The sequence below is a fragment of the Magnolia sinica genome, chromosome 11 (assembly GCF_029962835.1).
Source record: "Magnolia sinica isolate HGM2019 chromosome 11, MsV1, whole genome shotgun sequence".
NCBI lineage: Eukaryota > Viridiplantae > Streptophyta > Magnoliopsida > Magnoliales > Magnoliaceae > Magnolia > Magnolia sinica.
This window is the reverse complement of record NC_080583.1, coordinates 6,407,188-6,419,822: the sequence shown is the minus strand read 5'-3', so window position 1 is coordinate 6,419,822 and position 12,635 is coordinate 6,407,188. Positions and strand designations below refer to the sequence as shown.

The 12,635-nt window shown below is 42.0% G+C and overlaps 1 protein-coding gene across 1 annotated transcript; it reads left to right on the top strand.

Moving 5' to 3' along the window:
* The first annotated feature begins 1,720 nt into the window (after positions 1-1,720).
* On the top strand, positions 1,721-10,582 carry LOC131218679 (protein ecdysoneless homolog). Its single transcript, XM_058213366.1, has 5 exons — positions 1,721-3,281; positions 6,260-6,598; positions 7,767-7,906; positions 8,626-8,789; positions 10,068-10,582. The coding sequence occupies exons 1-5, from the start codon at positions 2,170-2,172 to the stop codon at positions 10,248-10,250; spliced, it is 1,938 nt and encodes a 645-aa protein (XP_058069349.1). The 5' UTR covers positions 1,721-2,169; the 3' UTR covers positions 10,251-10,582.
* Positions 10,583-12,635: the final 2,053 nt, after the last annotated feature.

The following is a 12,635-nucleotide window of genomic DNA, read 5'->3' as shown; positions in this document are numbered from 1 at the left end:
TCCGACTTGTTCAGATCTGACTCAACATGAACTGAATGGGTGAGGCGGTTCGAATCGAGTCTTCGTCCAATTCGAACTTAAACCGAGTTGAGTTCGAGTTACCTAGTAACTCGACCCGACTCGACTCGAAACTCGATCTGTTAGACCCGACTCTCAAACCTTACTCGCCACACCCTACCCTTACCCGATCCCAAAATCTCTCTCCCTCCCTCATCCTCTTCATCTTCCAAGCCCAACCTCTCTCTCTCCCTCCTTTATCCTCCTCATCATCCGAGCCCGACAACCACCCACCAGCGTCACCCTCCTCTTCCTACTCCTCTCCACTCTCTCGGTCTCTCCCTCCCTCATCTCACAATCCGATTCGGTGCTGACTCAACCCAACTTTGTACTTCGGACTGGATCGGACTTGGTCCGAATCAGTCCAGGCCATACTGGACTCAGATTGAGTAACGCATGTTGGACTAGGTATCAAGTCGGATTGAGTCAGGCACGCTAGACTTGGTATCGAGTCGGATCGAGTTCAGGTTAGGCCTATTACAAAACCGGATCGAGTCGAGTCAGCCCTAACTCAGTCCGACTCGACCCAATGCCCAGTTCTAATCGTGATGCCCATTTGGTAATTGGGCCGGGCTGTTGGACCCGGACCCGCTCTAGTGGGTCCGAATTTTGGATCCAATGAGCTGCTGGGTCGCCCCGACCCTTTTACAAAGTGATCACTGCAAGCTGATGTGTCCCACCAGCATTCACTGTTAAAAGGTCAGTGGCCCACTGACTGAGATCCTGGCCGTTAATTCAATGCCCTCTGATGAGTGGCTCTGAGATGTCAAAAGTGTCAGATGAACCGTGGGTAGCGGCTGTAGCAGTTCTGATATAAGCCACTATTTAGAATATCCTATCCGTTCAAAATGTGGGTCATGCTAAGATGATCATTTGGTTGTGGAACCAGGCCAAACAAAACATATAGCGGGACGTTGATATATTTTATCGGTGTGGCCCAACAAATGAGTGGACCGGCCTGATTTTAGTAGCAGGAGATCATCATGGTGTGGATTACCTTTTGTATGGATAGGATATTCTACTTGTGACAAGAAGACAAAAAAAAGTTCTGATACAATCGCTGTTAGGGCTGTCCACGGGTTGGTTTTGGGTCGGGTCCATACATGGTCTGATCAACGTTGGAGTTTCGGTCTCTTTTTGGGGGCTGGACAGGATCCGATGGATTTCGGATACCTGCATGTAGCTATAGAGACCTTATTCAATCTCTTGTTAGAATAATCAATATGGAAAAGATTACCTCATGGGACCTTCCCATTAGGTTGAGCTCTATGTGTGCCACCATGATGTGTGATGAACATCCATCCCATCAATAAGATGCACCCTTTCATGATGATCCATACATCTAAAAAGTAGGCCAATCCATGACTTAGGTGGGCCACACCACAGACAACAGTTGAGACTGTATGCCCGTTCATTGAAACCTTCCTAATCATATATAATTTAGGACCCAGTGAGACATGGTTTAGACATCTAGCACATCCATCATGTGTGTCCCACTTGGATGAGGGGACCCACCAAATTTCTAGCCATTCCAAAACTCAGATGGGCCTAATCAAATGCTTTTAGATGTTTTAAGCATGATTTCCTATTGTTTCAGATATTGCGGCTCACCTAAGTTCCAAATACAAATGATTTTTAGCATATCCCATAATCTAGAGGGTACCTACCAAATAGATAGTGTGGATGTCCATCACACGACCTCATGGGAAGCTCTAGTGAGGTGGACCACTTGGTACCATTTCCCTATATATAAATATAATCAACATATTTTCCATATATAATCAACAGAATGGCAATCCTGCAGCTGACAGCAATTAATCGGGACAAGGCTTGCATGATGATGAATATAACTAATAAAACTAATTGGACGCGACCCAGACCCGACTCTAACCGAGTCCATGTTAATGGACCCGACCCGATTCTGACGAATCAAAGCATTTGTACCTGGACCCGTTGAATTCTGGACGGGTCCATCGGGTACCGCTGTATGTTTAATCAAGAGAAACCCAGAGTCATTCCTGTAATTTACCAAAGCCTATATAAACCCTTCTAATCCCCTCTCTCTCTTTCCCTCCCATTTCCAGAACCTTCGAGACGGAAAAAAACGAGAACATGGAAGCGGCAGCAGCTCTTCCGAATACCCAATCCGCTCCTTCATCTTCCTCCCGAATCCCTGACGACACCGTATTCTACTCCATATACCCCGATTTCTCCCTCTCAAAACCCCCGTCCGACGTCGATGCACTGATCTCCTTCCATCTCCAAATCCTCGACTTCATCCAACCTTACGTTTCCGACTACATCTGGCAACACCAGCAGTTCAATCTCTCCATCTCTCCGAACCCTCCGATCCCTCATCTCTACGGAAAATCCAAGTTCGGCGACAATCTCGACGACGAATGGTTCATCGTCTTCCTTCTCTTCGAGATTTCCCGCCAATTCCCGTCGCTGTCTGTCCGTATCAGCGATTCCGATGGTGAATTCCTTCTCATCGAGGCTGCGTACTCCCTACCCCGTTGGATCAACCCCGAGACCAGCTCGAACCGTGTCTTCATTCGTCAGTCCGCACTACACGTCGTGCCGATGGCCCGGCTCTCGAACCCAACCATATCTGAAGCATTGCAGTTTATGATTGATCATGGTGAGGAATCTAGAGCGTCGGATGCTGTCCAGTCCGCGCTGGGTCGCCGGATCTCGGAGTACCCCGAGCGAGCGCGGGCTAACATCTACCGGGCCAATGTACGGGTCCCGCTCCCTGTCGCGCAAGTGCTGAAGCATGAGCCGTGCCTGATTGCCCTGGCGGTGGAGGGGTTCTATGACCGGGATATAGATTCGATGAAGCACGCTGCCCGGATGGAGAAGTTCGGAGGGAGGGAGGAGGAGATGGTGCGGGTTTCAGTACGGATGTCGAGGGCGATGTACGCTCAGCTGGTGCAGCAGATGTTCCAGGCACCGAGGGTTTACCCAATGCCACCGAGGGGTGATGGGCCAGTGTATGTGGAGGCGGAGCTTGGGATGAAGATAGCTTGCGGGTTTGAGATGGCATATCAGGAGAGGTGGCTGGCTGGGGTGGAAGGGAAAGGGAGTGGTTTGGATGCGTATATGGACAGCTTGGAGAGGAGTGGGTATTTTGAAGGGCTGATGCCGGGGTCGAAAGAACACCGGCGACGCATGGAAAATGCAATGGAGTACTATAGAAAGAGTGAGCTGTTTTCTCGGATGAGGTATTGCTCACCTTCTGTTTTTATATCTTCTGCAGATTATCGTGTCCTTGTGTTTAAAGCTTCTTATTCTTTTTATGTGAATTTGTTTTGATGTTCTTGAAGTTTATGTATTTATTTAGTATTTGAAATTGAGAGATATGGCCCATTCATCAGATGGGCTACGTCCAGTAGTATTTGAATCTTACTCTAACCAAATGCACCAATGTGATATGCGGGCACAAGATATGGCTCTTGATAGAGTGGAATGGTGTGAAGGGATTCATGTAACCAACCCCAATAGGTTGAGATGAGGCTATGATTATGATGATGATGTTGATGATGATACCGATATAAAAAAATATATATATATGGTCCATTCATCATATGGGCCCCAACTTCTTTGGGAGAGTAGGATTCAAAATCCTCTTCCTACAAGCAATGTTTGAAATATCGTTGTTGCATTATGTATTGCATCCTTGGGATACAGATACGCATCAGTTATTGCACGAGATAATATCATTCGTATCGGGTAATTTATCGTACTTTTTAGGAAACATTAGGAAAATGGTTGAATTTTTCAATGAAACTTCAGGGATTGTTAAAAAAGACCTTAATACACACTTTAAATCATAACATCTCAAAAAATAAGTGCACGTATAGGATCTCTTAAGCTATGCACTATCTAATTGAACTAATGCAACTATATTCAAATTGAATGCATAGCATTTAGAGTGTATGTGATGATCATTTCATCAAACGCTCGTAAATACTTCAAAATTAGTCTCAATTGATAGTTAGTCGAAGGGAAATTTCAAAAAAAATAATAATGTTTTGATAAAAAATTTCATTAATTTTTAATTAGAAACGATTTTTTTAAAAATTGACAGTGACTTAACAAATCAATAGATCAGCCCTCATACATGCTTGATTTCATGTTTGGAATGCAACATTGCAAGCAATTTGGGAAAATTTTGAATTTTTCCCAAATCGGACCACCTACACTCTAATTTCGAAATTAGAGTGTATGTGATTATCATTTCATCAAATACTCCTAAAATACTTCAAAATTAGTCTAAATTGAGAGCTGGTTGAAGGAAAAATTCGAAAAAAAAAAAAAATGGAGAAACATGAAGAACGAATGGATATTGAAATCAAAGCTCACTCCATGATTTTTCATGCAAAACATGAAGAACCAATGGATTTATAACCATTTGACACTGATTTAATATACTTTAAAAAAGGGATCGGAAATAAAAAATGCTCAGCAGATCGAACATGTGGGATATATTGGCACTAGCTGTGCGTTTCGTAACGCACAGGTGGGATACAAGATATATCATGAGATATATCGGCCGATATCATCAATATTTATAGCATTGCCTACAAGCACCCTTAGGACAGCTCTGATTCATGGTTTTTTCTTTTTGAAATTGTGCTATGAGCTTTCACCAGCATATGGTTTCATTATATTGGGTGGGCACCTGAATGGTTTTGCATCATCAATGTTGCATACCCTCTTAAGGAACCGCTCCAGTGGTACCCCTGCCACTGTAAGCCTATGGTGGTATCGGGCAGATGTGGGTTCCAATGATTTGTTCATGAAATCTAACCTGTCCATAAGATGCGCCAGCTCAAAAAACACCCAGGGCCAGCTCAATCCAAAACTCAGATGGGCACCAGCATGGGACATATTGAGGTGGCACACCTGCTGTTAATTAGCATAGGGGGTCCGCTGTGTATTTTATATATAATCAAGGCCATTGAGACCCTACATCCAAGTCCATATGAATGGTAAGACCAACATTCAGGTTGTTTTACAACTCAGTTGAGCCCCTGTGAAATTCTAGGGTGGGTGTTCCCTCCCAGCTCGTTCCTGTTTCTGTCGCCCACCTTAGTTTTAGATCGGGCTGAATTTTGGGACCTGAGGGTCTTCTAAGGTTACAAATCTAATAGGCAGTAGGTATAGTGTGAGTACATCATGTGGAACCCACATCTACTCGGCTCCACTGTAAGATTCTGGTGGCACCAGTACCACTGGAGTGCGCTGTGTGCGCCACCCCTTTTTGTAATAATGCAAACTGTAAACCCTATCTATATGTGGCTTTGGCTTGGTGATTTGATGAGGTAGCTAGTAGGAAGCATTATTATAGCTTTAGAGGTATTGGGGGAGGTTCTAGGATTTTCAGGTTGTGGTCGTGGATGCCTAGTATGTGAAACAATTGGATTGTTTGATTTGGTGCCAGCATTGGAGAGGATCTCAACCCCTTAGCTTACAGATTGAATGCTCTTAAGGCCATTGGTTGATATGAATCTTCTTCCTTGATGATCCTTGTTTGTAATTAGAATATTGATTATATGGAAACAAATTCTTATGTGATTCCACATTATCTTTCTAGCTCATTTTAATGATAGAAGTTGATTGATATTTGATGTTGGGTGCTTGGTAACACACACACACACGCACACACACACACATGCACGTGCACGTGCACGTGCACAGAGAGGGACTGAAAAGAGTATGAGGGAAGGGCCTGAAAAGAGTACAAGGGAAAGGCCCAAGAGGACTTAGATTGAGGTGGTGAGAATGGAATCGAGGCTTGTTCACTTTCACAAGGAGAGGGACTTGGATATGTTGAACGGCAAAAGGGGATTTGAAGGGGACCCCCATGTACTCGGGACAACTCTATAATGATTATGATTGGAAAATTCAGAGGATGATCATGATTGAAAAAATCGGATGGTTGAATTCTCTCTGAATTTGGTAGATTGGCTAGACACATAATTGTGAAATTATTGGTATTACTTCCATAAAGGTTTCTTTGCTTTCCTCTTTTGTTTTCCATTTTGTTTCTTATTTCTAGTTTTTAATACCTTTCATTAGTTGTCGAGAAGGTTATGCCATCTTTTCGTGGCTTGTTTATTTAAATGGATTACATTAGATACGAAAATGGACTGATTATATTCCTATACTAACTTTGTGGTGTGTTATTTCACTACAGCAAGACGTTGAATGCTCCGGTGAGACGCATTGATGAGATTCTCACATCGCCCCATTCGGTTGATGATTTTAGAGGTCTTGATCTTCCGCCTTCAGACGATGATTCTTGGCTCTACAATGGAGAGGATGAGTTGAACTCGGCTATTCTGGAGAGACAGAAAGAGATGGAGATTTATGAATCACAACGTAGTAAAAATCAAAAGTCAAGAAAACAGAAAGGAACTGATCACTCTTCTGATATGCAGTTGGATGATTTTGATCTTGGCAACTTTGCAAAGACTATGCAAGCATTTGTCGATAAGGTTTCCAGCTATGAAGGAGCAGAAGTTCCTCAAAACAGGTATTTGTGTAACTCATTGGTCTAATATACCAATTGGCCATGGTGTCCCTGTACTTTGTCAGGTCATTCCTTTCCTGGATGGTAGGATGGCAATGGGATGGGCAAGGGCTGGCTGGGATTGGCTCTGGCCTAGCCCTAGGCCACTAAAGCCTTGGCTGTAGTGGCTAAAAAGGCCTCAGCCCTGGCCCTGTAAGTAAAAGAGTGACATGATCAAAGGTTTGAAATAGTCTAAATCAATTTATGTACTAGACTATTAGATAGTGCTTCATTGTAATCAACCTATGTAATGATCTATTACATTGCCTGTGGGAGTTTTGTGCTCTCATTGCCATTCATTGTCGGTCCTAACCTTGAAAGGAGGGTTGCATCATTTTGGGAGTCTGTGTCAAACTTATGCCATAACTTTCATCATGAACCCGGACACTATGACGTTCCAAAACCATGCTGGGGCGTTTCTTATAACGAAGGATGATATTGGAAACTGGGTGTAGTGAGAAATGAGCAAGGGTTGGCTGGGGCATCCCCTGGAAGCGACGCACCACAACAATTCCTGGTTGTTGTGAGAAGTAGGCAAGGGTTCTTATGCTTATAACATCTTTTGCCACTTTTTTAGTGCACTTAACTTCCTGTGCCAATCATATAATGAAACTTGGTGGTGGAATGATGATAATGACTCCATCTGTGACAAGTCCCTCAGATAAGTGGTTTAGATGATAGAAACATGACTTTGTATCCAAAAAGTGTATTTAAACTACACATGGAAGTTGAATGGGATCCTCACTAGTATCTTCAAATTGTCCATCCTTATGTACAACAGTCACCCACTTGATTATTGGACTAGGCCATTCATCATTAGCCCTGGTCCTGCCCGGACAGAGGCCTAGATTTCAAGCCCAAGCCCGGCCCTTGGGCCAAGTTTAGGGGCCTAAGCCTTGGCCCTATAGGGATGGGCAGGGTTGCCTGGCCATTGCCATCCCCACTGGATGGAATGTTTTTATCCCCTGCAAAGTTTTGTTGTCTTTCTTGTGTTTTCCCTTTTTCTGGTGAATCAAGATATCTGATTATGATTGAAGATACCACGTCAAGGGACATTTTGTTTGCATACTGGTATTGATGAGGAGTTGAACACCCATTTGACATAATTTTTCTTTTTCTTTCCCTTTTGAAGGGATTCAAAGGAAGTGGAACTAGATGCAGATCGCTTTATTAAAGACATGGAATCAGCCCTGGGTCACATGGATCGTGAAGACACTGCTCAGGGTGCTGATTCTGAAGAAGGCGATTCTTCGTCATCAGATTTGGATTTTGGTAATTTCTACATTACATATCTTATGATTATGCTTGTTTGTATGATCTTTTATGCTTAACCAAGTGTTTTCCCTCTAGAAATATCCAAGGCAGATCTCTTAGTTCTTGTTTCTTAACTGTCTCTTATGTTAAGGCCATGTAAATCATCCAAAATGGTTCAATTATTTAGTTGGCTCTGATAAGCACCTTTTGGACTGTTCCTGTCCAAAATAAATAAATAAATAAGTAGAAGGTTCAGTAAAATTGTATCACATAAAAATACTTACTGACCTTCTATATTTTTGTATAAGAAAATTTCACTTTTAGATGGAGTTGTAAACAGTTGGCACCATAACATGCATCTTTGCTGATATTTTGGAATCTGGTAGAAAATAGTCCAGGTGATAAAACAAATTTTGGCCCTGTCATACAACTGTTCTCTCACCTGAGAAGAGAGGATATCAGTAAAACACATCTTCTGACCAACGTTTTTCATCCATTCATTTGTTCACTGGACCAGTTGATAGCAAGCCGGTTATCTTGCACACGTGATGCATGTAGAGGGCTTGGGATGTGCAAGCATGTGGAATTAGCAAACTTCTACAAATGAATGCGCATGCACGTATATGTATTCTGATTTCAGTTATGCATCTGTTTGTTCATGTGTTATTCTAATTTCAGTTATCTCTCTATTTTTTCATTTGTGTTCATACTCTTACAGAGTTGCTATGACCATGCAGATGAGTCCGAAGATGGGAGTGATGTTGGTGATCCATTAGATGAGGACATGGGGAACACTTTTATGAATTCCTATTCTGATGCACTAAAAGAGGAGCTAAAGGCAACTACTCTTAAGAAAAGTTTCATCCGTGCAAACGAACAGCCTGCTGTGAACGATAAGGAGGTTGGATTTCCTCTCTTTGCATATTTAAATAATATGCTGATTACTTGTTTATATATATATATATATATATATATATATATATATATATATAATATTGACGGCTACAATTGTATTAGAGGAAAAAATAAAAAAGTGAAAAACTTGTTGTGTTTGCTCTTTTCTTTACAAAGCTAACAATATGGTCTTTCCTGTTGAAATCTGCATAGAAATTTCAGAACTTCTTATGGTCCACAAAAGAAACTTTATTGTTTGTGAGGGATTTTGTTTTCTTTTCCATTCCATATTTTACCTTACATTCAAGAGGAATTATTTAGTCATGCTCCTCACTAAATGTACTGTTTGCTGATGCATATGACACATGAGGCATGTGGTTCACTGATCTGAGATGGTCTGATGGATCTCAGTGTGTTGGGGGATGCCCCCTGAAAATTCCCCAATTGGGATAGATCTAACTACTGTTACACTTGCAGATGGGGCATGGTCATGTTGAAGTGTCCAGTATGGCGGACTAAAAACAAAATTCTAGGCCTGGGGACACTCCTATACATGAACATATCCTTTTCTTTTATCAGAAAATATATACTTTTATATTGGCATGGGGACACGTCTGTACACAAATATATAGTTTTTTAAGTTATTCTTTTTGAAAGGTAATTTTTAAGTTAATAAAAAAAAATCAAATAATGAAAACAATGAGAAAGTGAATCAAAGGAAACTAAATCTTGTAAAACTCTACACGGTGCTGATTTGTAGAGATACCATATCATCATTCTCCTACATTATCTCAATCAATTCTGGAGTGGCGGAATTCCGGTAATGTGTAATTTTTCAAGATAAGAAACAGTAACAGTTTGTTGTTATACTGTCCTGCATCAACCTCCATCCCAAAGTTGCAGATGCTGAACCTACAGGACCAACTAGCTATAACTATAAGAACACGGAATACTTGTATGATGTGCATGTACATGTTTGTATTTGCATTTTACAGGGTCCAGAATTGGGGGCCTGTGAGACATGTCAAGGGTTGGGAGAGGGAAGCATGCAAGATGATGATGATGGACGCACGCCTCTTGAGATGTGCGTCTGAGAGGACTGCACAGCCATTTTCCCCACTTCCATGCATTCTTTCCCTCCGGCCCCATGCCGGGTCCTGTTGGAATCACCCACACTTAAAAAGCTGTTGCAGTCTGTGGAATGAGTTTAATATTATTCTTACGGAATGAATTTCCCGATCTTTACCTTCTCTAATATTCAATAAACTGTGGAATTTGGATGCAGGGAACATCAAATGCATCGAAGGAGGACATGGACGAGGATTTCACCCCTGTAGATGTTGATGTAAACCTTGTGAAGAGCCTTCTTGATTCCTTCTCTTCTCAACAGGGCCTTCCAGGCCCCGCATCCAATCTGCTTGGACTCATGGGTTTACAGCTCCCCCAGGATGCAAGCAAGGGTAAATGATATGTTTCCCTGTAACAGTGTGTTCTATAACTTCAGGCCAGCCATGTTTTGAGGCTCATTTATGGCACTGTACTTCATCCGGTAATCAGTTTAATACAAGCGGGTCTGCACGAGCGGTGAGCCTTCAACTCTACCTTGTGCCATGACCTGTTAAAAAGGCTGTGTTAGTAGGGCTGTATATATACTTTAGATAATGAGAATATTGTGACCTTGCAGCGAAAATCCAATTTTCTCAGAAGGGAAAAGGAACGAAGGCATTAAAATGCAGAATGTGAAAGATACCAATGTGTGTAGGATTTTACATTTGCCAATGGATATTGGGCTTCTCTTTACATATTTATTATGGAAGCATTGCTAAGCACACACTCGTGGTTCAATAAAGATCATCTACGTGCCACACATGTGCCAGCATGGGACGATAGGCCCGAGATCAAATCTATCCATCTCAACAGTGCCGCTATATTGATGCCCCAGCCCAAGAATCAGGTTGATCCACTTGTCAAGTGGAACACAGTTAGCGGAACAAATGTACGGCTCTTCTTTTCTTTTTTCTTTTTTTAAAAAGGTGGAGTTTCTAACCCATTCGCCTGTTTCCAATATTGGGACCCACACAAGGTGTTAAATTCCTGCAGTGGCCATAATAGCTATTACGACCCTGTGATAGTCAAAATCGTTTGCAAGGGGAGAAACTTTATTGGCCCTGAATTAGACCGTTACAGGCCCTGTATTGACTGTTTCAGACCAATTTTTTTCAGAAAGGCCATTACAACCATACAGTCCCGCTGTTACTATTACATAATGGCTGTTATGTAATTGTTTATTTATTTAAATACCATTGACCCACATGCTGAGTACACTAGATTCATTTTTGGGAAAAGATGTAGAAGGTGGAACCAACCTGATGGATTGATTGGATCTCACACCAATGTGCCATACTAGTGTGTGTGCCTACCTAGTGCAACCTGATTTTCCAGTTTATGAAATCTCAACACCCGAATCACACAAAGAAACTGACAAGAGTGCATCCACATAGAATATTTGAGTAGAGGTGGAGAGAAACTACTTCTCTTACAATAATTCAAAAAACTCACACAGACACTTTAGAATGCTTACCTCTCCCCTTATATAGACTTAAAACAGTCCTTAGAATCTTTTATGTAAATTCCTGTAACACTGATTTCAAGCTAATCTTAGTAGAAATAATCTTCAATGTCTTCAATCACATCTTTAAAATCAGCACCAATATCTTCCCCAAGTAGTAAGTTTTTAGTTCCTAAGATTTAGGCCTAAATATATCAGCAAATAGGCCAAATTCAATACTTGCCTGGGCCCTATGGTGGGCCACTAGCAAAATCTTATATTATAGTAATTGAAGAAGTTTGTACGTTTGTCAGGTAGGGTGAAGAATTTCAGCCCAATTTGATTAGAATTACTTACACTTGAGGCATCTTGAATGGTTTTGTCCCTTGGACTGTTGATTTATCTCATACGAATTGCTGGGCCAGCTTCATTGTGCTTCTCATTGCGAGTGGCCTTGATCACCAAACAATAGGCCCCACCTGCGCGGACTGCATGGTTTTGGTTGTGGTAGTGGACTCTGAAGCAACTGATGGGTTATATGAGGGAATATTGTCGACTGTCGACTGCTTTCTCTTCTCATCAGCCCAATTGGCCAAACCAACTTATCATAGTCGTTCGACTCGGGGGTGAAGTATGGGGCCCACCCACCGTGATGTTTTGTGAGAAATCCACTCCGTCCATCCGCTTTGCCAGATTATATTAGGACATGAGCTCAAAATTTAGATAAATCCAAAACCCACATGCATCCGTTATGAGCTCAAAAATTAGATAAATCCAAAGCTCACATGGGCCGAACGACAGGAAAAAGTGAGTAGGGAAGAGAAATGCCCACCGTTGAAACCTTTCTGGGTCCACCGTGATATTTATATGCCATCCAAACCGTTCATTAGGTCACTCCTAATGGGATGAACTGAAAAACAAAAAGATTAGCCTGATCCAAAACTTCTGTGGCCCCATGGATGTTTAGCAAAACGGATGGACAGGATGGATTTCTCACAAACATCACGGTGGGCCCCACCTAGCTTCTGAGTCCCCAATGCTCTACACGAGTGGAATGGTATAGGTTGTGGTACCATTGACTGTATATGATGATTTGGCAGAAATAAAATTAAAATTCTCAAATTTTAGTAGATTATCGGAAATCTTCCCTAATCCAGTGTCTCCGAGATAGGAAGCATATTCCCAATCACTACTGTTTATTTAGTTGGTTGAGAGGTCAAAATGACGGATTCGTCTCCAAACAGCCGTTTGATAGTGTGTCCAAACAGACCCAAATCAGACTGATCTTGAAACATTTCATTGAGT

What these genes read in the sequence shown, in the direction of transcription:
- LOC131218679 (XM_058213366.1), top strand. Translation starts at nt 2,170, where the DNA reads ATGGAAGCGGCAGCAGCTCTTCCGAATACCCAATCCGCTCCTTCATCT. An exon ending in GAGCTGTTTTCTCGGATGAG is followed by an intron (nt 3,282 to 6,259) that starts GTATTGCTCACC and finishes ATTTCACTACAG; the next exon opens with CAAGACGTTGAATGCTCCGG. An exon ending in CTGCTGTGAACGATAAGGAG is followed by an intron (nt 8,790 to 10,067) that starts GTTGGATTTCCT and finishes ATTTGGATGCAG; the next exon opens with GGAACATCAAATGCATCGAA.